This window comes from Macaca nemestrina, chromosome 12 (genome assembly GCF_043159975.1).
Source record: "Macaca nemestrina isolate mMacNem1 chromosome 12, mMacNem.hap1, whole genome shotgun sequence".
NCBI lineage: Eukaryota > Metazoa > Chordata > Mammalia > Primates > Cercopithecidae > Macaca > Macaca nemestrina.
In genome coordinates, this window is record NC_092136.1 from 85,044,221 (window position 1) to 85,071,998 (window position 27,778).

A 27,778-nucleotide genomic window follows, 5' to 3' on the forward strand; every position below is an offset into this window, starting at 1 on the left:
GTTTATGTCTAATGTTATGCATAAACATAGACTTGTAATTTATCACATGAGGATAATTCTGGGACCTACAACAAAAGGCTGAATCTAAGTAAAAGCTACCCAGTTAAACAAGTTTACCTTCACTAGTTTGCCCAGTATTGTCTCTTCTACCTTGCTTGCTCTACTCTTTTACCTTAGGTATCGAGTTTGGTCTGTAGTACACAAGAGGAAAAAGTTACTATATAGTATTTTACACTGAAGACTTCATAATGCCAAACGGGAATAAAAAACGAAAATATATATATCCATACACTATACCAAATGTTACTTATAATTCACTTTCTCAATTCAAATTATTAATCCATAGATTCTTAGAACTGATTTAACAACCTTCCTTAAATCAGCCATCGTCTTGAGTCATTCAGGCTCAGCTTCAGCTATTATGATATAGATCTACCTACTTCGAGTCACCTTATTTGGAAAGCTGTATTTTTAGTTTAGGTAGTCTTTCACACTTCCATTTATTGTAGGATATTTAGAATCACAAAATCAACTAATCTCTCTGACCCTCAGTGAAATATCCTAGTTGATTGATTTCCTAAGATCATTTAAATTTTTGATGTGCTTTCTTCTGTTGTCCTAACATTTCTCATCCTAGTTCTCTAAACCATTTTCTTCTGTGACAGCAACTGAATCAGCATTGTCCAACAGAGCTTTCTGTGATGATGGAAATATTTTATATCTGCACTGTCAATATGTTAACCATTAGCCTATGTAGCTGCTGGGCACCTGAAATGTGGCTAGTGCAACTGAGTAACTGAATTTTTAATTTTAATGCATTTAAAATGTTTAGCCATGTGACTAATGGTTACAGTATTGGACAGCGTAGATCTAAACCAACACTTTCTTATGAAGCAAGCCAATCATCACAGAAAAGTACCAAACAAAATTTTCAGTGGCATCCAAGATTATTCATGAATCTCTTAACTATTACTTCCAAATAGTGACATATGTGTTAAGTAATCTTATGCTGCTTAAAATTATATATAATAATTTAGAAAAGGCATCTTTGTGAGTGAAACTGGCCTTTAACGTCTGTTTAAAGAAAAATATAAGCAGTGCTGCCAAAGATGAAAAGCTTATGTGAAATTAACAAAATACAATCTCAATTTTTCAGAAACCAAAGATGATTTGTTCTTTCAACAGGCACATAAAATGTATTATCTACTAAACTTACATAGAAAATGATCCCAGTTATGAGGCAAAAGAATCTGTATGCACAAGAGACTGAAAGGAAGGAAGCATGCCAAAATGTTTACTGTGGATATTCTACGGCTTATAGTTATAAGGGTGATTTTTCTTTTCTTCTTGATTCCTTTCAGGATATTCCAAGTTTTCTATAAATAATATGCTTTACTTTTACAACTAGGGAAAGAAAGACAGAAAGATATATATAATGTTTAAAGGGCAAAACAATACAGCTGTTTATTTTAAGATGAAAAGCTCTGACCCCAAATCATCCATTTTACCTACATTCTGTCACTTTTACTAAAAGCAGAGTTCTACTCATCACAGTGAAAAAACAATGAATTAAAAGTAATTTCTGATGTTAACCCAAGTACCCAGTTAGACTCCTTAAGAATATAGAATTGTGTAATCAACTTAGATAATTCAAAGTCCAATGATATAACTAAGTTCTTTGACAACTGAGCACACGTTGTTTCTTTACTTATCTTTAAACATTCCTAGTCCAATTACTCCCTAGCATAATACCAAGTATAAATGGGGATGAGTTTACAATGGTTTCTGTAACCAAAAATTATTTCTAATCTGTCCTCTGCCACATATTTTTAAATTATCTTTTCCATTAGCAGAAATGGGCAACATAAACAATAAAGCATGTTAAGTCTGTTGCTGCAAATTTACTTTGCCAAAATTTTTGTTCAGAGAGCAGATATCTGCATTATTTAAGGACATTTAGTCATTTGTAGCTAACACCTGAAGTAAACTACCCTAAGTCAATTTTTAATATTTCAGTCTAGACACAGTAGACAAACTATTTAAATATTTTATAATTTACTGTGTGTAGTTATTTGGCTTTAAAGAAAAAAAAGAGGGCTCACATTCTATTTAAATTAAGACATTAATATATTTTATAAAGCCCAAACCATAGTACACTAAGAGCCAGAGGGGTCTAGGAAATTGATCTCAGTGGGTATACAGCAAAGACAAAATCTGGAGGCAGACGCTAAAGGAAGTTGAGATAAATAAAATTCAAATCAGTATATTAACAGAACTACACAAATGTTTACAACACAGTAACTACACTTTTCAATTAGTTCATTGTGAAAACTGAGCAAAATATTCAACAATTTTGGGTCAACAAAAAGTATGGAGTATTTTAAGACAATAAAGAGTGACTGGTGTTGAGAGTACTGAGGCTACACATAAAGGTACTGAAATTCAAATCTGAAAAATACTGTGCTGGCCAAACATAACACTACAAATTTCTAATGGAAGAATTCCCGTTTTGGTCCCTAGATTAGATGGTAAGTAAATTAAAAAAACAGCTCAGAAAAGCAGCAAAAATATTAACATTTACTAGAGTCTCAAAACTTTGTATTGGCTGTGAGTCTGGGGGAAAAAACACTTATAAATGTCATACTACCAATTAAACTTTCAAGAGTCATCAGAATATTTAGCTTTAAAATTTTACTAAATCAGAGAGACCTTAAACTACACATTCAGAATGCTAAACTAGGTAATCACATATTAAAAAGATAATGACTCATTATTAGTAAATTACCCAGTCTGTTCTATCAAAGTAGTAGTTAAGGTCACCAAATCATGTTGGTGGCTTTGGTTCTGGAATTATAACTAGCTGTACTGTAGGAGCATCAGCACTTAAGTTTTATGCCAGTGGGAATACTCTTGGCTGCCTGGCTTCACAGGCACTGAATACACTTAAAATTATAAGAAACTGACTGGATTTAGTAAGTTCTGAATAATACAATAACCAACTGTATATTTACTATGAAGTTAAGAGCCAATCTCCTACCCAAACCCTCTTCTATCAGCTGCACATTTCCCAAATAAGATAAAATGACTCAATCTAAACCAGGTGAAGGAATGTATTAACATAATCCAACAAAAATGAAATAAAACAATCCAGAGTTTTGAGTGTTTTTTTCACACTTGTAATAAACTGAAAAAATATTTCAATTAAGTAAAACAACGATATGCCACAAAAAGCCACTCCCATCCAGAATACTAAAGCCCTTATACAACACTAGATAAATTTTTATATAAAACAGTAGAAACTAGCATACCATTAATTAGAAACCTCAAAATATTCAAAAAACAGTATCAAGTACTCAAGAGAAAGCTCAAGAAGCCAAAACCTCAGAATCCATACATCCTGGTTGTTACCCTAAATTTTAATTAACTACCCACACATTTAATCATAATCAACTTTTTCAGAGATATACAAATCAATGCATCTATTTAAAAGGACTACTCTTTATTGTTAAGAACTTTACATTAACTTTTATATTCTACTCAGCAGGGTGTCTGTCTGTACTCCAAATTACCTCTCATGTTCCAGGAAATAAATACAAACTCATATGCCTTGTGATCACTGATGGCCTGCTTATGTAATTCTAGTCCACTAAATGTTAATTCCATAGAATATGCTCTTGATTATTTAAAAACTCTAATTAATTTCTTGATGAAATACTGTTAATTCTCCAACGGTTACAATTTTGTAAAGATATGCAATAACTGAGTATCACTCCCATGAAAGACAAAAAAAGTGTAATTTTGTTCCAAGATTAACTTAGTCTCATGTATCTCTATTAAGTCTTTCAAGGATTCCAGAGAATCTTTTCATATCTCCATTTCTGGAAAGTGAAATCAGTATAGAAGTAATTTGGGAACTTGAAAATGGCATTCATTTTTTTCAGCAGATGCCAAATTTTTGACCGACATGGCTCTCACAATTACTTTGTTACCATCAGTCCAGTCAGTTAACAGGTTGTAGGAAAAGATTCGTTTTTGCAGACACTGCTAAGCTGTTTAAAGAGAAGAGAGAGAGATTAATTTAGTGATTATAAAATGCACAAATATTTAAAATATTTTGAACACTTTTTGTTGGATTATATCAGGTGTGACTACATTTTAACGAAAGTGGACTTTTTAAGATAAGTCTGGTCAAGGAAGTGCAGAAACAGTAAGTCAATATGATAGAAATAGTAGGTCAAAATATGATGTGTTAGTTCAATTAATGTATGAACTCCTGCCACCATCGAAGACAAATATTAAAAAGCTACGTCTTTAGTCTAGTTCTGTATTTTACCATAGAGGCACATTTAGAAGAAAAACAAAAGGGTCACCCAAATACTAAATTGTTTTCAACCATTATAGTAAATAGAGCCAAACCTAGAAATTTCAAAAACAATCCATTTTATATGCCAGAAATCTCCTTTATCCATGTGCTAATCATCCAGAACACAATTTTCTAAAAATAGTAAGACAACAGTTTCACATTAATCATAACTTTTTTAATTAACAAGTAGTGAGTCGGACACTTTAAGATATTGTTTACTACATACTGAAATAAACAGATCTGTTTAAATTCAGAAACCCAAACATTTACAGTAAAATGTGCTTACACATAAATATGACCAAATTTATTTAAAGCCCCTATTAGATAGATCCTAAATACATGCAATTACCATGTAAAAACAAGACCATGAAGTTGATGTAAAAAATGACAAAATCACTAAGTCACCAAAACTAGAAAAAAAAATGAAATGGAAACTGAGGAAAGACAGTTAATAAAACATAAGGAACCTAACAAAGCAGCTTTAAAAATAGGCCATACTAATCTTTCCATTTTCAAAAGTTCTTTATCAAGTAATTCCAAAAACTGCCATTTATAAAATGACATTCTAAAAATCTACACTTGGAATTTCAAAGCATCTCAATTCAGAAAGCTTTGACTGCTGTTTCCTCCCCAGCCCACAACTTCAAATAATGCAGGAAAAGTATTGACGTAAGGAAGAAAATATTCCAAGAGAATGTTATAGTTTTTAGAAAAATGAACTTACTGCTTTCCAGAACCTTTTAAGACCCACAGTCAGCATTAACAACAATCATTTTTCCTATTTTCATCCATTAATTTCCAATGTCATGTTAGAGATGAATAAATTCTTTGAGCCCATAACTAAAAGATCAACAAACCTGGTTTTATTATGACACCATATTTTTGTCATTGGTACTGCACAAAATTATATACAAAGAAATATATACAAAAATGTTCAAGTATTAGTTAAATTTCAATTCAAGGCTTCTGTTTCAAAAAAGCTACATTTAACATATTTCATAAAGATAGCACAAATTAGTCATTTCAAATAATCTTTCCAACTACTTTTGGTTTATATATATGTATATATATATATAAAATTCAGTAGGCACTAAAAACCCATGCAGCTGCATTGTGAGGGGCTTGCTCCTGCCCTTAGGTATAAGCAGGTTCATCACTCCAAGTTGTGAGTTTGGCTACTACCCATCATGCTCAAGTGCAGTAGTAGATGATTTTACAAAATATGCTGTGATGCACTGGAAACCAAAGACCAATTCAGGTCTCAAATCGTATTATCTAGCAACAAAACATTTACAGTTGTGCAAGAACAAGGATTCCATTTTCATAACCAAAGAACAACAAAATAAAACATTTTATGTGTAAGATAACTTACATCTTTGGACTGCTGGAAAATACTTTTTAATTATGAACATTTTAAAAATAAAAAACAGCAGAAGCCCTGATATTACCTCTTTTTCCTCATTTCTTATACTACCTTTTAAAATAAAGCAGGAAATGTGGCCAGCAGCTGGTCCCGTCTCTTCTGCCCCAACAGCTGTATCCACTTTAGCACAAAGAAAAACAAGGATGCTAAATACGTATATACTTTATCAAGCAGTGATGTTTCACAAAGAATTTTTTAATGCCTCTTACACTGAAGGACACCATAACTCAATTTATACAACTGGTTAATAGATTCAAGGGAAGAATAAATCCCACCTTTGGGAAAATAGTGCCAATCGTGTTATTTAAGTGGCCAGAAGCACTCAATTTAAAAAATTATTCTAAAATAGGACAAATATTTTTGAAATACAGAGAATAAGATTCTTTGTGAAGCCTCACTTTACACGTTTTCATTCACATTTCACAACCTTCAATATCTAATCATACATATATAAATTTAACCTAAAATTTTAATACAACAAAAATAAAGATGTTCAACAATTTATTCATACTCAGTGATAGGGTAATCACTGCTGGTCCTCAAAGAAATATTAACCATTCTTATTCTCCAAGTAACTAAAACACAGAAGTCTGATATGCATGTTAATTTCCAACTTCTCTAATGGTGAGATACTAAAATCTGTTACTCCGTATAGACTGTTTCTATATCTCCTACTGAAAACTAAAAGGCATTGATATTTCAGAGATACCTGTCACCTCCAGCAAAATAACTATCACATTTGTGCATGCCCCAAATACTTATTGTCAACCTCTGAAAAGTTGCCCTAAAATCGGAATTCCAATTTGCACCTTGTACAACTCGGAACTTCCATTCAACTTCACCTGTTTCACTGTCTCCAAACTGTATCTCTATAAGCAGGTTTCAGTGTACAGTTGGAACCGATGTCATCCAAGGCCATGTCCACACTGGGGACAGAAGAGCTAGGTACACGCAAGTCTGAATAAGGGGACACATTAATAGCTATTTCAACCAGAAGAGGCATCTTAAATACATTCTTGACCAGCACAAGTCTGTTTCCAGGGTGGACAGGGCCCAAATTAGATTTCCCTCCCACCTTCCAAAACAGGAAAAAAAAAAAAACCACACACACACAGACTGAGATGTTGCCCATTAAAGTAGACTAAGCAGCAGAGCATGAGCGTTACGGGAAGAGATGGATCCTTACCAGGTTGTGAGGCGGGAACGACTGTTCTGTAACCCCTACAACGGAGCCTGGCAGGAAGGAAATCACCTAAAAAAGAAACTGTCAGAGAGATTTAATAGTCACATGTTATCATTAGGAGTTGGTTACTGTGTCACATTCATGCTTTTAGCTAAACACTTTAAGATTCAATATTACTTTTTTTCTCTCCTCTGAAATGTGTCCGGTGAAGATGTCCCACTAAGGTAAGTTTGACATGGTGTAAGGGAGTTGAAAGGGGTAAACGCGGATAAAGAGCAGATTACTTGACCCTACATTTTAAGAGAAGACGACGCCTTCCGGGCGCACGCCGAGCAGAACTCCACCGACACCTTATCCTTGTCCACATGGAGACAGACTCCTCCCGCCGAGTCGTCCTCTTCCAGCAGGTCCTGCTTCTGCTTTCCCACCGGCAGAGCGTAGTCGTGGTCACCGGCGGGCGAGTCTCTGAAGAGCGAGGTGGTCAGCCGCAGTCCCACGCCGCTCAGCCGGCTCAGCAAGCGAGCCAGTCCAGTCTCGTTGGCTAAGACTGCCCGTAGGTAGCGACTCTCCTCCTGCAGTGCCTGTACGCGTTTGCCCAGCTCCCGATTCTCGGCCCGCAGTTCCTGGTTCTCGGCTGCCAGACCCCGTACTCGACTCTCCAGCCCCATCACGTACTCCTTCTTCTTCAGCCGATTAAGGCGGGCAGCGGCCGCCGCCGCCTTCCGGGGACTCTTTGTCGCCGCCTGGTTGTTGTCGTTACCGCTGCCGCCACCGCCGCCTCCTGGAGACTTTTTCCGCCTCTTTTCGGCGCTGCCACTGTCACTGCTGCTGCTGCAGCCTCCGATACCGTTTAACAGCCTCTGCAGCAGGTCAGAGAAGCGCTGCATTTCAGCAGCCGCGGCCTCATCGTCATCCTCCCCTCTCCACAGGCCGCCGCTATCCGAGCCTCCGCCAGACGAGGAGAGAGGCCCCGGCGAGCTAAGCCCGGGGTCCAAGTGCCAGTCCGGTTGCCGGGGGTCCAGGAGATCCGCCAGTTCCAGCCCAGACAGAAAGTCCATATCCTCCGTTTCTTCTCCGGGGAGGCTGGCGATCGCTTCCTCCTCCATCTCCTCGGGCGAGGGCGCGCGCACGGCCACCCTGCCGCGGCTCCCCCTCCCGGCTTCCAACTCCCCTTCGTCGCCAAGCTGCTGCTTGCGGCCGGGAGATCCGGCCGCTGCTGTCTCCTCCTCCCCCGCTGCCGCCCGGGTGAGGTCCGAGGGCAGCGAGCAGGTTGCAGCCGGGGCTGGGCTCTCACTGCGGGTTGGGGAGTTGCTGCCCGAGGCTGCCAGCAGCTTGGTCAGGCTATGCCTCATGAGCGCCGGCGGCGGGCCGCGGTAGGCCCTGGCCGCTAAGAGTGGGCCTCACGGGCCCCAAGGATCCCGCGCCCCAGGGCGGGTAGCCCCCAGCACTGGCCGAAACGAAATGCAGGGAAAGGTCCGAGTAGCCTCCCGCCTCAGTTGGCTAGTCGACCCCCCGCGCCAGGGCGCAGGAAGGGTCGGGAGAAAGAAGCGGTGAGGCCCAGCGATGACTCGACCGCACCACCCAGACAACGGCCTGGCCGGAAGTCAGTGGTTTTCGCCCCAGCCCCGCCCACCGCGTTTCGCGCGCCACCAGGCCGTAATATCGCGAGGTTTTAGGGTGCTTTGGAGTGGGAATAATTCCAGCTTTCTAGTGACGTCATAATAACTGCAGCAAAAATAACAACAGACTCTAGATTTATCCACCCTAATTCAATAATACCGCCCAATACCCAGACTCAACAGTTCAACACACTGTTTTGCCATATTTGCTTTATCTTTACATAAATGCTTGTAAATTTTTTTTGCTGAATCATCCTAAAGTTGCAGGTAAGACACCACACCCCTGCGTACTTTAGTGTGCATCTCTAAAACTAAGGACTTTTTTTCATAATCATAATACTATTACCAAGTCTTCAGAAAATTAACAATCGTTTACTAATACTATTTAATACCTGGGCCATACTAGATGTCCTCAGTTGGATAATGGATATGCTAATTACCCTAACCTGATCACTACATTCCATATGTATGGAAATATCACTATGTACCCCATGAATGTGACAGTTATTATTTGTCAATTAAAAAAAAAAAAAAGGAATGTAGAATACAACGTTCCTTACAAAAATTGTCTTCGGTTGTTCATGCCATTTTTTACAAGTAGGTATTTTCACTCGAGCCAAGATCCAATCAGTACTGACTTACTGCATTTGGGTAACGAACAAAAACTCTGACAAATAGAGCCAGAAAAGGCTATGAAGAGAGGGTACTCATACTTGTATGCCTGAAAACAAAGACTGCAAAACTACAACGTTGCACAAAAACCATCACGACCTTATACAAAACCTCTGCAAGGATGTCTGCCCAGAAGCTGCCTGTCCAACCTTGAACTGACGTCACCCTTGTTATTGACCTTTGTAGTCAAGATAATTATTTCAAAACAATGTGTAACCATCCTCATTCTTTTTCCTTTAAAACCCTTTGTCTTCCTTCGTCTTCCTGCATACACACATAGTTTACTATGGCATGCGTTTTCCCATTGAAATGCTCTATTTTCAATGCACATCTTTTATTTTAGAGACCTTTTCTGTTTGTTATTTAGGTTCACATCCCACAAGGGATTTGAGATTTGAAGCAGTTTACAAATACAGATATTTAGGTTCATATCCCACAAGAGATCTGAGATTTGAAGCAGTTTACAAGTACATTAGAATATAGTAAAACAAAACATTTTGAATTTTTAAAAAGCAAGGCCAAAAAAAAGATGAACTAGGAAGAGAAGGAGTTCTGAAAGGGGAAACGGTTAATATTGGAATTGGATGGATGCAATATCTTACTCAGTTGTTTGAGTTGGGCTAAAATTGTTTCCTGACAGCCCAAACAAAAAAAGAGAAATGAATTTTCCTTTGTTCATAAGTAAAGTATATATGAATTCTTTAACCACTTTTCTAGTTCTTAAATCTTAAAGAAACTTCTCTATAGGATACTGAATAATGTAGCAGATATCCTCTAGGATAGCTGCTTCTATACAGTATTTCTTAAGAGAGACAGAAAGCAAGTTCCAGGAAAGTTGAACACTGACAGGTCCTAAATATTGAGAAACGTGCTTGGTACACTGCACAGGCTTCAACAAATATTTATTGAGTGAGTGAACAAAGTCTACAGTTTTGACTGAAGGCATAACACTAAAGCTCAAATGAATGAAAACAATTATTTCAAGGTGTGAAAAAAGTATGACCTGTGGTATCTAGAAGAATAAATAAAAGGACTCCTTGTCCTGCTTAACATTCCATTAGGAAAGATTTTGCTAAAGAACAACAGCACACAGTTCAAGGTGATATATGTCTACTCTGGCCTCCCTTGAGTACAGGTGTTTTGTATGGCTGGTAATCCCATTCATCTGCATTTTCCCCTTAGGCAAAATTCAATATTATTGATTGATTTATTATATTTTTTAAACTACAAAATTTTGTTTTAAATACACATGATTTGGCCAGGTGTGGTGGCTCACGCCTGTAATCCCAGCACTTTGGGAGGCCGAGGCAGGAGGATTGCCTGAGCCCAGGAGTTTGAGATCAGCCTCGGCAACATAGAGAGACACCAACCCCCCCACCACCAACCCCCACCCACCACCTTGCCTGGCTAATTTTTTGTACTTTTAGTAGAGATGGGGTTTCACCATGTTGGCAAGGCTGGTCTTGAACTCCTGGCCTCAGGTGATCTGCCCACCTCAGGTGATCCACCTGCCTCAGCCTCCCAAAGTGCTGGGATTGTGGGCGTGAGCCACCGCAACCTCCCAAATTTGCTTTTCCTTGATTATTGGAAGGTTGAATGTTTGTCACATGACCAACTGACTTCTAATGTGAATAGGATTTTCACTTCCCTAACCCATTTATTTATCTTTGAAGTAGGGGAAAATGTTCTTCAGGGAAGATGTTTGTCTTTTTTCTTCTTGATTTATGTGAACTCTTTACATTATAAGGAAAACATCCCTTTGCCTCTTATATTTTCCAACTTTTTAAAAAAATAATTTTACGATTTACTAGGGGTGGAGTTGTAAAGTTCTTTCTTAGGCTGTAATTTTTAAATAGTCAATTTATCAAAGACCAGGCTCAGTGGCTCACACCTGTAATCCCAGCACTTTGGGAGGCCGAGGCAGGCGGAACACTTAAGGCCAGGAGTTCGAGACCAGCCTGGCCAACATGGTGAAACCTCATCTCTATTAAAAATACAAAAAATTAGAAAAAAATTTAGCCAGGTGTGGTGGCACATGCATGTAATCCCAGCTACTTGGGAGGCTGAGGCCCAAGAATCACTTGAACCTTGGAGGCGGAGGTTGCAGTAAGCCAAGATTGTGCCACTGCACTTCATCCAGCCTGGGCGACAGAGTAAGACTATGTCTTAGAAGAAAAAAAGAAAATCCACTTATCAATTCATTGAATAATCCATACTTGTCCCATTGACTTCCCAACATGTGTGCCATATATTAAATTCTTACATACACTTGGATCTATTTCTGGTCTTTATCTATTTTATTGATCAGTTCTGCAATTCCAGAAGCAAAATCACTCCACTTTTTTTTTTTTTTTTTTTTTGAGACGGAGTCTTGCTCTGTCGCCCAGGCTGAAGTGCAGTGGCCGGATCTCAGCTCACTGCAAGCTCCGCCTCCCGGGTTCACGCCATTCTCCTGCCTCAGATCCCGAGTAGCTGGGACTACAGGCGCCCGCCACCGCGCCCAGCTAGTTTTTTTTTTTTTTTTTTTTTTGTATTTTTAGTAGAGACGGGGTTTCACCGTGTTAGCCAGGATGGTCTCGATCTCCTGACCTCGTGATCCACCCTTCTCGGCCTCCCAAAGTGCTGGGATTACAGGCTTGAGCCACCGCGCCCGGCCGTCACTCCACTTTTTATTGGAGTTTATATTACATTTTCATATCTCATATGGCAAGTCCCTCTTTGTCACTTTTATTTTCTCAGAATTTTCTAGCTATACTTAAGTATTTATTTCTCCACATAACTTTAGAAGACTTTCCAAGTTCAAAAAAGCTAGAATTTTTATGGAAATTGCATTAAATGTATTCATTTCTTTTATCTAGTTTTTATGCAAACTTTACCTAGTTTTTATGCAAACTTTGCATAAAATAGATTATTTCTTCCGTTCTATTTCTAAATGGTTATTGTTACTATGTAGGAGAGCTATTTATCTTTTTTGTTAAATTTTTAACTGACTAGTGCACCAAACTTTCTTGTTTTAATTTTCAGCTTATCAATTTTTAATAATTACATAACCTTATATATAACTATTTTGCTTCCTTCTTTGCAATATTTATTATTATCTTGACTGATAATATAATAGCACTTTCAGATTCATGTCTAATAATAGTGTTTATAGCAAACTTCCTTGTCTTATTCCTGACTTTAACAGAAATGCCTTTACTATCTAGCTATTGACTTGAGATTAGTATTTTTATTAGATTAAGAAACATGCTCCTATTTGTATTTTACATGGAGATTTTAACAACATGAATGGCTGTTTTATTAAATGACTTGCAGCATGTGTCAGGATTCAACTATACTCCAAATCTTTGGAGGGAAGGAGGTATAAAGCCATGTAAAAACTGTGTAAGGTTCACTAGCTTAAGATAATTGTGAGAGAAGCCTAAACTTTATAACTCTGTGTATTGGGTTTTGTATATTGGGGAGGCAGTTTGAAAAACATCTGTTCAGCTTCTCGTAGCTAAATAAAGGTTTTGCAAAACTTGACCCATCTCACGTACCTACATTATTCTGCATCTGTCTAGAATTGCAAGATCAAAGCAAGAAAATAATTTATTCAGTCATTCTACACACACACACACACACACACACACGGTCTACTTTGAGCTAGATCCTGTTATAAGCATTGTGGGTATAATGATGGGCAAGGTCTATAAAGTTCTCATGGAGCCGACTTTGTAATGAGAGAAGACAGAAAATAAATAGGAAAGTTTTATAAAAATGCTATACAGAGATTTTTTTAAAGGGTCACCCAATTGAAAATAAATCTATAATTATTTTAGATTGGATAGCCAATGGACAATTCTCTGAGGAAATAAAATTTCAGCTGAAACCTCAATAGTGTGTTAAGAAATAAAGACAAAAAGGTTGGAGCAGAGTGGGTAAGAAGAGACATCATAGGACATGTGTTTTTATACACACTATTTACAACTGAATTAATTAAATGTTTTTTGTTCGTTTGTTTTGAGACAGAGTCTCACTCTGTTGCCCAGGCTAGAGTACAGTGGCATGATCTCAGCTCACTGCAACCTCTGCCTCCTGGGTTCAAGTGATTCTCCTGCCTCAGCCTTCCAAGTGGCTGGGATTATAGGTGCTTGCCACCATGCCTGGCTAATTTTTGTATTTTTTAGTAGAGACAGGGTTTCACCATGTTGGCCAGGCTGGTCTTGAACTCCTGACCTCATGATCTGCCCATCTCAGCCTCCCAAAGTGCTGGGATTACAGGTGTGAGCCACCATGCCCGGCCTAATTACATGTTTGTAAATACACAAGCATTTCATTGGAATTTGAAAGAAGAAAAATCCTGAAAGTTTCTAGCAAGCATGTAATACAAAATGAAAATTAATTTAAGACATGTAGGGCCACTGATACTTTGTTTCGCATTCTTTATTTCCTCTTAACATTTTAATCCCCCCACAATAAGATCCCAAGGTTTTTTGTTTGTTTGTTTGTTTGTTTGTTTTTTGAGACGGAGTCTCGCTCTATCACCCAGGCTAGAGTACAGTGGCGCGATCTCTGCTAACTGCAAACTCTGCCTCCCGGGTTCACGCCATTCTCCTGCCTCTGCCTACTGAGTGGCTGGGACTACAGGTACCCGCCACCACACCCAGCTAATTTTTTGTATATTTAGTAGAGACGGGGTTTCCCTGTGTTAGCCAGGATGGTCTTGACCTCCTGACCTCGTGATCCACCTGCCTCAGCCTCCCAAAGTGCTGGATTACAGGCGTGAGCCACTGCACCAGGCCTCTCAAGTTCTTTAACCATAGATTTTCCAAACATAGGAAAAGAATGTCAACTCATCCCCTGAGACATGCATACATAAATTTTTCAGCTGGAGCACCAGAATACAATGTAGCATCAATATCTAGATAGATTAGAAGAAGAGGTTGTCAGCTAAGAGTGAAGAGGAGGATAGGAGTTGATATAGATTAGATTGTGTCCCTCAAAAATGACATGTCGAAGTCCTTATCCCTAGTACCTTAGAACGTGACCTTATTTGGCAATAGGATTTTTACAGAGATAATAAAGCTAAAATTAGCTTATTAGGGTGGGTTCTAATTCAGCATGATTTTTGCTCTTATAAAAAGAAAACATTTGTACATAGAGACAAACACAAAGGGAAGACAATGGAAAGACACATAGGTAGAGGATAAGCATGTGTATTAATCCATTCTCACACTGCTGCAAAGAACTGCCCAAAACTGGGTAATTTATAAAGAAAAAGAGGTTTAATGGACTCACAGTTCCACATGGCTAAGGAGGCCTCACAATCACGGTGGAAGGCAAAGGAGAAGTAAAGACATGTGTTACATGGCGGTAGGCAAGAGAGCATATGTAGGGGAACTGCCCTTTACAAAACCATCAGATCTTGTGAGACTTATTCACTACAGTGAGAACAGCATAGAAAAAACCTGCCCCCATGATTCAATTACTTCCCACTGGGTCCCTTCCACAACATGTGGGGGTTATGGGAGCTACATTTCAAGATGACATTTGGGTGGGAACTCAGCCAAACAACATAATTCTGCTCCTGGCCCCTCCCAAATCTCATGTCCTCACATTTCAAAACCAATCATGCCATCACAACAATCCCCCATTCAGCATTAACTCAAAAGTCCACAATCCAAAGTCTCATCGGAGGCGAGGCAAGGCAAGTCCTTTCTGCCTACAAGCCTGAAAAATCAAAAGCAAGTTAGTTACTTCCTAGATACAATGCAGGTACAGGCATTGGGTAAATACACCCATTCCAAATGACAGAACTTGGCCAAAACAAAGGGGCTACAGGCCCCATGCAAGTCCATAATCCAGCAGGGCAGTCAAATCTTAAATCTCCATAATGATCTCCTTTGACTCCATGTCTCACACCCAGGTCACACTGATGGAAGAGGTGTGTTACCATGGCCTTGAGCAGCTTCATCCCTGTGGCTTTGCAGGGTCCAGGCCCTCTCCTGGCAGCTTTCATGCATCGGCACTGACTGCAGCCTTTCCAGTGCACAGTGCAAGCTGTTGATAGAGCTACCGTTCTGGGGTCTGGAGGACGGTGGCCCTCTTCTCACAGCTCCACTAGGCAGTGCCCCAGTGTAGACTCTGTGTGGGAACTCTGACCCCACACTTCCCTTCCGCACTGCCCTAGCAGAGGTTCTCCATGGAAGCCCTGCTCCTGCAGCAAACTTATGCCTGGACAGCCAAGTGTTTCCATACATCCTCTAAAATCTAGGGGGAGGTTGCCAGACCTCAATTCTTGACTTCTATGCACCCAGAGGCTCAATATCACATGGAAGCCACCAAGGCTTAGGGCTTGCACCCTCTGAAGCCATAGCCTGAGCCTGTACCTTGGCCTCTTTTAGCCACAGCTGGAGCAGCTGGGATGCAGGGCACCAAGAACCTAGGCTGCACACAGCATGGGGCCCTAGGCCCAGCATATGAAACCATTTTCTATTCCTAGGCCTCTGGGCCTGTCATGGGAGGGGCTGCTTCGAAGATCTCTAACATGCCCTGGAGACATTCTCTCCATTGTCTTGGTGATTAACCTGTTGCTCCTGGTTACTTATGCAAATTTCTGCAGCCAGCTTGAATTTCTCCCAAGAAAATGGGTTTTTTCTTTCCTACTGCAACATCGGGCTGCAAATTTTCCAAACTTTTTTGTTCTGCTTCCTCTTGAATTCATTGCTACTTAGAAATTTCTTCTGCCAGATACCCTAAATCATCTCTCTCAAGTTCAAAGTTCCACAAACCTCTAGGGCAGGGGCAAAATGCCACCAGTCTCTTTGCCAAAGCATAAGAAGAGTCACCTTTGCTCCAGTCCCCAACAAATTCGTCATCTCTATCTGAGACCACCTCAGCTTGGACTTCTTAGTGTTATCACATCAGCATTTTGATCAAAGCCATTCAACAAGTCTCTAGGAAGTTCTAAACTTTCCCACATGTTTCTGTCTTCTTCTGAGCCCTCCAAACTATTCCAATCTCTGCCTGTTACCCAGTTCCAAAGTTGCTTCCACATTTTAAAGTATCTTTACAGCAGCGCCCCACTACCCAGGACCAATTTACTGTATTAGTCCATTCTCACACTGCTATAAAGAACCGCCTGAGACTAGGTAATTTATAAAGAAAAAGAGGTTTTATGGACTCACAGCTCCACATGGCTAGGGAGGCCTCACAATCATGTGGGAAGGCCAAGGAGGAGCAAAGGCATATCTTACATAGTGCAGGCAAGAGGGCATATGCAGGGAAACTGCCCTTTATAAAACCATCAGATCTCGTGAGACTTATGCACTATCATGAGAACAGCAAGGGAAAAACTCTCCCCCATGATTCAATCACCTCCCACCAAGTCCCTTCCACAACATGTGGGGATTATGGAGCTACAATTTAAGATGACACCTGGGTGGAAACACAGCCAAACTGTAACAACCATGTGACTGGAATGATGTGTCTACAAGCCAAGGAATGCCAAGAATTGCCAGCAAACATCAGAAACTGGAAGAGGCAAGGAAAAATTCTCCCCCAAAGCCACTGGAGAAAGCAAGGCCTTGCCAACACCTTGGTTTTGGACTTCTAGCCCCCAGAACCATAAGACAATAAATTTCTGTTATTTTAAACCACCTGATTTTGGGTACTGCTTTGTCATGGCAGCCATTCAGTAAAACTGTTAAAGGAGATGAAGAGAGGCTAACCAAATATGCCAAGAATCTAGCTGAGCCTGTTGTATCATTCAGTGCTCAACTACAGGAAACAGAAACCAACTTAGCTACTTTAGGAGGAATGAAATTTAATTCAGAGAATGTAGTGCTTTAAAAGTCATTGGAAAGACTGGAGGGAGGAGTGGGCATTAGACTGGATTATCAAGAATGCCTCTCAGCACAATATTGCCAAATAGGCCCACTTGGTAGCTACTATCTCTGCCCCAGTTGGAAAAGTGGTAAAATAGACAGCTGGAATGTTGACTTCAAAAAACTCTGCTTTAGCTGTGATTTAGGGATAAGGAAAACTGCTGCTCCCCAAATTCTCAACCCCAACTCTCTCTTTCTTTCTTTCTTTCTTTCTTTCTTTCTTTCTTTCTTTCTTTCTTTCTTTCTTTCTTTTTTCTTTCCTTTCCTTTTCTTTCTTTCTTTCTTTCTTTCTTTCTTTCTTTCTTTCTTTCTTTCTTTCTTTCTTTCTTTCTTTCTTTCTTTCTTTCTTTCTTTCTTTCTTTCTTTCTTTCTTTCTTTCTTTCCTTTCTTCCTTTCTTCCTTTCTTTCTTTTTTTTTTGAGACGGAGTCTCACTCTGTCACCCAGCCATGAGTGCAATGGCTTCATCTCGGCTCACTGCAACCTCCACCTCCCGGGTTCAAGCAATTCTGCCTCAGTCTCCCAAGTAGCTGGGATTACAGGTGCCCGCCACCATGCCCAGCTAATTTTTGTATTTTTAATTGAAACGGGGTTTCACCATATTGGTCAGGCTGGTCTTGAACTCCTGACCTCAGGTAATCCACCTGCCTTGGCCTCCCAAAATGTTAGGATTACAGGTGTGAGCCACCACACGCAACTCAACTCCAACTATTGACTATCTATTGCTACCTAACAAGTTACCCAAAACTTAAAAAAGGACAAACATCCAAGAATAAGCACTTGTTTATTACTGTGGTTTAAAACAATAAACATTTATTGTTGCTCACATTTTCTGTTGGTCAGAAATTTTTAAGTGGCTTAGCTAGGTAGTTAGTTCTAGCTCTGAAATCCTCATGGGGTTTAGTCAGATTTTGGCTTGGACTGCAGTCCTCTGGAAAGCTTGAATGGTGCTCAAGAATCTGCTTCCAAGTGACTCGTTCATATGGCTAACTCGTTGGCCATGAAGGGAGGTTTCAGTTCCTCCTCCATGTGGGCCCATCCACAGAGCTGTGTGAGTGTCTACACTTCACGGTGGCTGTCTTCACCTAGAGCAAATGGTCCATGAGACCAAGGAAGAAGCACCAATGTCTTTTATGACCTAGCCTCAGAGATGATATACCATCACTTATGTAAGATTCTTTTGGTCACATGAGTCAGACCTTATTCGTGCTGGGAGAGGATGAGACAAGGACATGAATACTAGGAGACAAGAATCATTAGAAAGCCTGTCTTAAGGGGCTGGCTACCACATCCTATAAAGTTAGTGAATGGACATCGAGATGCTGTTGCAGAAAAACCTGATGTCTCCACAAGAATATACTTGGAAGCTATAGTGGCAAAAGGAGGAAACCAAGGATCCTTGCCTCATTTGCACCTTCCAAATATGGCTGCAGAGGAGTCTGGCAAATATAGTTTGTTTCTGTGCTTCTTTTGTTTCAGCTTTTACATTTCTGCAACACAGAAAAGCACATTGAAAGGGGGATTGGAATAGATGAGTCCAAGTCTATCAGATCTCCCCAAAGATCATGACTTTATGGTACTCCAGCACCAATATACATTTACTGGATTTTCTATAGCAGACAACTGAAGCAGTGATAGCAGCGAATGGGTTAGTGTTTTTCTGAGTAGATATAGTAGAATGACAAATGTACAGGCATACCTCGGAGGTACTGCAGATTTGATTCCAGACCACCACAATAAAGTGAATATCATAATAAAGTGAGTCATGTGAATGTTCTGGTATCCTAGTGCATATAAATGTTTACACTATACTGTAGTCTACTGCGTGTGCAACAGCATTATGTCTTTGAAATGTGCATACCTTAAGTTAAAAATATTTTATTGCTAAAAATGCTAACAATCATCTGAGCCTTCAGTGAGTCATAATCCTTTTGCTGGTGGAGGGTCTTGTCTCAATGTTGATGACTACTGACTCATTAAGGTAGTGGTTGCTGAAGGTTGGGGTAACTGTGGCATTTCTTAAAATATGACAATAAAGTTTGCAGCATCAATTGACACTTCCCTTCATGAAAGATTTCTCTATAGCACATGATGTTGTTTGATACCATTTTGCCTATGGGAGAACTTCTTTCAAAATTGGAGTCAATTCTCTCCAACCCTGCTGCTGCTTTATCAACTAAGTTTATGTAATATTCTAAATCCTTTGTTGTCATTCAAACAATGTTCACAGCATCTTCACCAAGAATAGATTCCATTACAAGAAACTATCCATTTTTCTTGGCTCATCCATAAGAAGAAACTCCTCATCCAATCAAGTGTTATCATGAGATTGCAGTAATTCAGTCACATCTAGCTCCAACTTTAATCCTAGCTCCCTTCTTACTTCTATCACATCTGCAGTTATTTCCTCCACTAAAGTCTTGAATCCTTCTAAGTCATCCATAAAGGATGGAATCCTCTTCCAAACTTCCAAACAAATGTTCTTAATGGCATCTAGAATGGTGAATCCTTTCCAGAAGGTTTTCAATTTATTTTGCTTAGATTGATGAGAGGAATCACTATGTATGGCAGCTTTGCCTTAATGTATTTCCGAAACAGTAAGATTTCAAAGTTGCAGAACTCCTTGATTCATGGCCTGCAGAGTGGATGTTGTCTTAGCAGGCATAAAAACTTAAATCTCCTTGTAAATCTTAATTATAGCTGTTGAGTAACTAACTGCATTGTCAATGAGCAGTAACATTTGGAAAGGAATCCTTTTTTCTGAGCAGTGGTTCTCAACAGTGGGCTTAAAATATTCAGTAAACCATGCTGTAGATAGATATGCTCTCATTCAGGCTTTGTCATTCCACTTATAGAGTACAGGCAAAGCAGATTTGGCATAATTCTTGAAGGCCCTAGGATTTTTGGAAGGGTAAATATGAGCACTGGCTTCAACTTAAAGTCACCAGCTGCATTAGCCCATTAGCCCCTAATAAGAGGGTCAGCCTGTCCTTTAAAGCTTTGATGCCAGGCATTGACTTCTCTAACTACTAAAGCCTTAGAGGGCATCTTCTTCCAATAAAAGGCCTTTTTGTCCACAGTGAAAGTCTGTTGTTTAGTGTAGCCACCTTCATCAATTATCTCAGCTGGATCTTCTGGAAAACTTGCTGCTTCACCTTGCACTTCTATGTTATAGAGATGGGTTTTTCTCTCTAACTTGGCTGTGGTGCTTTTACTTCTCATTGCTAATTCCAAATCATTTCTTCTCCTCTCTCCTTCAGAATATCCAAACCTCATGAACCAACCTCTGCTAGCTTCTGCTAGCTTCCAGCTTTTCTTCTGCAGCTTCCTCACCTCTTTCAGCCTTCATAGAATTGAAAACAGTTAGGGCCTTGCTCTGGGTTTGGCTTTGGCTTAAAGGAATGTCATGGCTGGTTTGATCTTCTATCCAGATCACTAAAACTTTCTCCATGTCAGCAATAAGGATGTTTTATTTTCCTATCATTCATGTGTTTACTGAAGTGGCCCTTTTTAATTTCCTTCAAATTTTTTTCCTTCAAAAATGTTTCCTCTGCATTCATGACTTGGCTAACTGGTGCAAAAGGCCAAGCTTTCAGCCTGTCTCTGCTTTCAACACACCTTCCTCACTAAGTTTAATCATTTCTAGCTTTTGGCTTAAAGTGAGAGATGTATAACTCTTTCACTTGAACACTTAGAGGCCATTGTAGGATTATCAATTGGCCTAATTACAATACTGTTGTGTCTCAGGAATAAGGAGACCCAAGGAGAGGGAGAGAGACTGGGGAATGGCCAGTCAGGGGCAGTCAGAACACACACAACATTCATCAATTAAGTTTGCCATCTTATATGGGTACTGTTCACAGCACCCCAAAACAATTACAATAGTAATATCAAAGATCAATGATCACAGATCCCCATGACAGAGACATTAATAATGAAAAAGCCTGAAATAATGTGAGAGTTACAAACCACAGAGACACAAAGTGAACACATGCTGTTGGAAAAATGGTGCTGATAGACATGCTCAACTTATGGTTGCCACAAACCTTCAATTTGTAAAAAATGCCATATATGTGAAGCAGAAGAAAGTGAAATGCAATAAAACAAGGTATACCAGTAGCACAAAGATGAGGGTGCTCATTTTACTATAGTTTGCCTGTTTACCCATGAAGTATAATGTGTAAGGGGTAGTGAGACAGGACATTATGACTGGATGAAAATTGAAGAATCAGGTGATTGGCGATGTCTACGGCACTGCTGGATTGTGTTTACAAGCCCTACATGCATATTTGCATGAAATGTGCAATTCCCAGTGTGCTAGCTGTATTATATTTCCACTCCTCTAACTCCTTCTCAAGAAAGCATTTCTAAATGCAACTGAATGAGAATTATACTATTGTGGACTAATGTGGAATACATTTTGTTTTATTTTAAAATGACCATCATTTGTAACCAACTGAGATAGTGAGAAATTACTAGTATATGTCCTAACTAATCAAACCTCACAGTTGCTGCCACTCAAGTTGAGAATTGCTATTTCAGTGGGGGAAAGGCAGTAGGCATAGAAGTTTGAGCATGAAAGATTTGGAAGGCTAGGAAAAAAGCTTCTTAGATTCTGATAGCAAGAACTCCACTTCTCAAGTGGAAGTTGTTTCCTCTCTCACCACAACGGGCACCTCGGAGTCAGAACTTGGCTGTTGTGCTCTTACTTCTCATTGCCAATTCCAAATCATTCCTTCTGCTCTCTCCTTTAGAAACCCCCAAAACTTTTAAAATTTAAATTTCTTAAATACTGAAAATTTGTACTCTGACACAAAACTGAAGAGAATAGTACACAGAATCCTTATAGACCCATCATCCAGATTTAACATTATCAAGATTTTTCCACACTTGCTTTATCTCTTTTTTTATTACTGAAATATTTTAAAGTAAATAAATCCTAGACATCATGTCGTTTCATCCCTATACATGGCAGTGTACATCCTCAACTATAATGTCATTTTTTCTTTTCTTTTTTTTTTTTTTTTGGAGACAGGGTGTCACTTTGTCACCCAGGCTGGACTGCAGTGGCTCAAACATGGCTCACTGAAGCCTCGACCACCCTGGGCTCAGGTGGTCCTCCTACCTCAGCCTCCTGAGTAGCTGGGACTACATTTGCAAATCACCACACCGGGCTATTTTTTCTATTTTTTTTTTTTTTTTTTTTTTGTAGAGACGGGATTTCGTCATGTTGCCCAGGTTGGTCTCATGCTCCTGGGTTCAAGCAATCCTCTTGCCTTGGCCTCCCAAAGTGCTGGAATTATAGGCGTGAGCCACCATGTTTGACTGTAAAATCTTTTTTTTTTTTTTTTTTGAGACAGAGTGTCGCTCTGTCACCAGGCTGAAATGCAGTAACGCAATCTTGGCTCACTGCAACCTCCGCCTCCCAGGTTCAAGCGATTCTCTTGCCTCAGCCTCCCAAGTAGCTGGGATTACAGGCGCCAGCCACCACAACTGGCTAATTTTTTTGTATTTTCAGTAGAGGAGGAGTTTCACCATGTTGGCCAGGCTGGTCTCGAACTCCTGACCTCAGGTGATCCACCCGCCTTGGCCTCTCAAAGTGCTGGGATTACAGGTGTGAGCCACCAGCCTAAGTCATTTTTTTCTATAACCACAACACCATGATTACAACTAATAAAATTATTATGGATTTCTTGATATCATTTAGTCCACATTCAGTAGTCTCAAAAATGTCGATCTACAGATAACTTAATCAGGATCCAAACAATTCTACACATTCCAGTTGGTTGTTATGTCTCTTAAATTTCTTTTAATCTAGGACAGCAATCCCCCACTCCCTTTCCGAAATGCCTTTTGTGTGAAACCAGGTCAATTGTCCTATTGAATGTCTCATATTCTAGATTTGTCTGCTTTCTTGTGATGTTATTTTACTTATCCCAATAGCCCACATATTTTCTGTAAATGGGAAGTTAGTTCTTAGGGCTTAATTATCTTAAGGTTCAACATTTTTGGCAAGAATACTTCCTAGGAGGTGCTGCTCTGCATACTGCATTATACCAGGAGGCACACAATACTTAGCTGTCCTGTTTTACTGTACTAATGCTAAGATTGATCAATGTTTTCAAGTGGTGACAGTCTAATTCCCCCACTGCAAAATTCCCCATTAACCTTTCTCCTAATGGTTTCATCTAATGATGATCAGTTCCTAAGTTATTTCAGTCAAGGTTACACAATTATTTTTAAAATGCCTTTTTACTTTTATCTGGTATTATTCTGTGAAAAGCAACTTTCATTACTTAGAAGTCACTTTGTTTTCCTGAAATACAGAGAACAGGCAAAGTAGAATAAATGTTCAATTAATTCTCTTTAATTGTAATTAATCTTTTTGGGGGGTGTATCATGATATTCAGTGTTTCACTCAATTGTGGTTATAGATTTTGGTGCTCAAATCAATCATCTTTGGCCACTGAGAGCCCCTCCAATTTAGCTCTCTTGTCTATTTGACAGAACTCCATTAGTTTCTGATAGTTAATTTGCTTTCTGACACACCTAGATTTTTCAGGTTTATCTTGTACTTTTCCTACACCAGTTCTGAAATCAGCGTCTCCTCCAGGGAGCCTTTCTTCAATTTCGTGGAAAACAGTTTTGGGAGGCCAGAAACAGGCCCTAGGGATGCTCACTGCATTGGATTTTTATTGCTTCTAGGCATTTCAGTTGACAGAGCTAGGGAATATGTATTTTTTTTTAACAGAAAAACTGTCAGGGATTTAGACTGGTATTTTAAATTCAAATTAAACATTAAATAATTTTTTACTTAACTTTTTAAATACCTGCACTTAAGTCTTGAAAATTTTCTCCCTAGCAACAATAACATAATCATTTTTTGCTTTCGTTTCAATATATATAAAAATGTTCATATAATTGCCAATATTACAACTAACAAGCTAATGAATGAAATTTACTAAGATTTCTTTGCAGTTCAATTTGTCCTTGGAATATACTCCATTAAGGATATTCATTGAAAATACTGTTTTCTAAAGCCTTTTGGATAATTCTTTTCTTTGTATGGTTATACCAATTTGAAATTCATGCCATGTCATCCTCTTATCTCTTCCTTACTGAAGATTTTAGCTTTCTGGTTACCTCTTCACCCACTAAGACCTAATTTAAGGTCACCCAGTAACAGTCAGGATTTGAATCTAGGCAGTCTTATGCCAATGCACCCTTTTGCTTACTACACTAATACTTCAGCTGGTTTGCTGATCATAGATCTGAGTTTCCAAAGGGCTCAGTCAAAGAGTTTGCATGGGAATGGTGGTGGGGGAGGGGAAGGATTGAGTAAGATTATGAAGGCTCAGACTTCTGGAAAGGACTAATGTAAATGTGGATGTGAGCATAATGGGATTAATCTGGCCAGACAATCTCTTGAATCTATTTGGAGCTGCTTATTCTGTAGCCCTGAATGGTACAGTTGTTGGGAAAGGCAGTTTTCTTGATCAGGAACAGGAGGTACTGTGAAGCTTTCCAAGCTACTGTACTCTCATGTTTTCCTCTTCTCTTGGACAGTTTTTACACATTCTACAGATACCTTAAATCCATCTCCAGGAAAAGCTTCCTCTAATCACTCCTACATTAGGTTGGAGGACCCTGCTATGCACTTCCATGTCCTCCTATTGTTCAGCATTTTTCTCATCCAGAAAGATGCAAAGTCAGTGAAGATAAGGTCTCTATCTTGCTCACATTGTATCCCACCACTTAGCATAGTGTCTTGGCTAATAGACTCTCAATGAATATTTGTTAAATTAATGCAATATATTCAGTGAATGAGTTAGTAATTAGGATCAGAAAGATCAGAAATGAAAGATCAGAATGGCTGATCTACCTCCTCTACCTTTTGTTGGTATGTCAGCATAAAAACAAAAATGAATACCAAAAGCCTAAAAGCTTGAATATATAAGAAAACAGACTCTCTAAAATCTAAGATTTATACAGACATGTGAAAATCCATGAAAGAAGCTAACACATCCAAATCTTTAGGAGAGAAATACTAATCATTGAGAGGCATTCTTTAGGGAAGAAAAAGATATTGTCATTAGGCATATGTTGTTGAACATTTGTGAAAGCAGCAGCTTCCAGCTGAACGTTCTGACCCAGATCTGTCAGGCCATATTTGGCTTTATCTAAAATATGCCGTGCCTACCCAGTTCTTGGAGAGGAGAAAATGTGCAGGCTTTTGAATCGCCTAAACAGAAATATAGCTTATTGGGAAATTAAACAGATATATGGAAGATTCTTTTATTTTTGTTTTCAATTTTACTATCTTTTGAATAGGTAATATATTCACATAGTTCAAAAGTCAAATGATATAAAATGGTATACATTAAGAAGTTTCTTTCCCATTCCTATCCCTGACCACCTCATTCCCTTTATGCTTCCACACCACTAATAACAACTTTTTTTCCAATATTTATTTATGCAGCTGGAAATGTTTGCATGCTAATACCCCTCCTCCTCTCCCCCTTACACAGAATATAGTATTATATGGATATTGCTCTATAGCTTGTGTTTTTTTCTGCATATATCCTGGAGATAGTTCTATATCAATACATTAACATCTTCCTTTTCCTTTTGTTTTACAGTTGCACTGTGTTCCACAGTGTGAAGGATCCATAGTTCATATAACCTGTTCCCTATTGATGGTATGTAAGCTATTTCCAATCTTTTGCTGTAACAATGATGTAATGAATAACCTTAAACATGAAAACGAAGATTATTTTAGACTAGTACAAATAAGAGTGGATTACAGCATTAAGTGGGAACTGTCTGGCAAGTAGCTAAGGTAGGAGTCCCTCTGTGGGACTGGGGATTAAGGGTGTTGTGAGAGCACCGTAGTCAGTTGAATGTGTAATGAATGACCAGACAGATCTGTGCAAGAACAAGTTTTTTTCTTCGATTCATTTTTCCCAAGTGGAATAAACAGGAGGTTTTAGAGAGAACAGCATCAAGTAGGGAGACTCATCTGTAGAGCTCTAGGTGTCCCCTAAGTTTAATGTTTTTAGTGTTTAGAAAGTAACATCCAATTTACACAATAATTAGAAAAGCTTATTCTCAGCCACTTCCCCAAATTCAGTAACTTTTTTAAGAGGCCAAGACTTGTGATTAAGGATTTAAAAAGGCTCCCTGTCTGATAAGGCTCTGGCAGTCTAAACAGATGTAGCACAGAAGGCACTATTGATGGACCATCCAACATCCATCCTCCTTCATTCCTGCTGGCAGAGCCCTGCCTTTGCCAGGTAGTCCCTTCCACTATGTGGCACAGACTGGCCTCATTCCCATCTCAGGGTGGATCCTGATTGGTCTAAATCAATCATGCTGGCAACATGCCCTATGAAGATGCTTGGCTGAGGTATTTGCATATGACCCAATTTTGGCCAATGACACTGGCAGACAAGCTGTCTGGAGGGGGAGGGTAGGCTTTTAGGGGAGCAGTTAAGAGTCATCGTCCTCTTTTCTTTGTGGGCAAAGAGGTGGTATCTCAAGTCTGCCCAGCTCTGTTGGTCTCGTCATAGTAGAAAGCAGAATATCCCTGACCTGACTCAGCCACAGCTACCTCATCGGTATCTAGGGAAAGGAGGGCCGAGTAGAACAGCAGGCACCTGGGCAGGTACTCCTTCAAACAACTTTCTTTAAATAATTGTTTAATATATGGAGTCAGGTTGACAAAGATTTTCTATTAATATTTTGTTTACTAGAAACAAACTAACTTGAATTCATTTTCTCTAACTGAAGCAGAGTTAGTATTCTGAAAATACCAGTCAGTTCACTTCTCCTGTAGCTCTCCTTTTTTCAAGCTCTCTTTCAGAATTTTTTGGAACTAGACAAGTTCCTTACAGCACACTGAAGAGCTCACAGTTTAGGTAACAAAAAGTCACACCTATCAGCTACACGGCACTACTCATACATTATTTGCTTTTAGGATCTCTGTTCTGCTTTCATTTGAGAGCTACTGCTTGTAGATGTTACAGAAAATTCCAGCAGGGATATAGGTCTGCTTAAATTTCAAAGGCAGTAGTTTGGAGGAGGCTGATTTACATTTTGTCACTTTGTTCCAGTGATAAGCATCACTTAATAGAGCAACATACCATAATAGATAAACTGGTTGCTTATCCCCTGATGTGGCTCTGGGTCACAGATTAAATATGAGGACTGACAGAGTGGAATATAAAGTACCACGGAGCACAGAGGAAGACAATGCCTTTTTAAGGCTCCTAAGAAGGAGTTTGCTCCTTCTGGAGCATGGGTTTTAGAGCCAGAAAACAGGCCCAGCTACTTCCTTGATAGTACCCAGAACAAAAATTAAAATATGGAGCCGCTTGTTAAAAAATTAGTAAGAATTTCGCGACAGCAACAGTGAGCATTAAACCAGGTGTGGGGGCCTGTGTAGGCAGCATACCCAGGGCCTTAGGTTCAAAACTCACTCTTGCCTCTCCAAACCTTCCTGGCTTTGGACAAGTCACCCTGAGTCTCCCTTTTTTTCACCTGTAAAATTGTGATAACTGAACCTCCCTTGAAGAGTTGTTATGAGGGCGGAATGAAAAGCACCTGACACATGATAGGTGCACATTCCTCTTGGCCTATGTTGTGGGCTCTTC

At 39.4% G+C, this 27,778-nt stretch overlaps 1 protein-coding gene across 6 annotated transcripts; it reads right to left on the reverse strand.

Moving 5' to 3' along the window:
• Window positions 1-3,482: 3,482 nt before the first annotated feature.
• LOC105468853 (CREB/ATF bZIP transcription factor) lies at window positions 3,483-11,697 on the reverse strand. 6 transcript variants are annotated; one of them, XM_071075401.1, is made up of 5 exons: window positions 7,264-9,098; window positions 6,973-7,050; window positions 6,629-6,743; window positions 5,838-5,906; window positions 3,483-4,049 (listed from the first exon to the last, which is right to left on the reverse strand). In XM_071075401.1, exons 1-2 carry the CDS (start codon window positions 8,319-8,321, stop codon window positions 7,035-7,037), a joined length of 1,074 nt encoding a protein of 357 aa, XP_070931502.1. In that variant the 5' UTR covers window positions 8,322-9,098; the 3' UTR covers window positions 3,483-4,049; window positions 5,838-5,906; window positions 6,629-6,743; window positions 6,973-7,034. The 6 variants fall into 6 exon arrangements, 5 of the variants coding, with proteins under 5 accessions (XP_070931502.1, XP_011717594.1, XP_011717590.1 ...); XM_011719292.3 differs by lacking the exon at window positions 6,629-6,743 and having other exon boundaries at window positions 7,264-9,097; XM_011719288.3 differs by having other exon boundaries at window positions 3,483-6,743.
• Between the last annotated feature and the right edge of the window lie 16,081 nt (window positions 11,698-27,778).

Excerpts from the sequence above, each read along its gene's own strand:
- LOC105468853 (XM_071075401.1), bottom strand. The coding sequence starts at position 8,321 with ATGAGGCATAGCCTGACCAAGCTGCTGGCAGCCTCGGGCAGCAACTCC.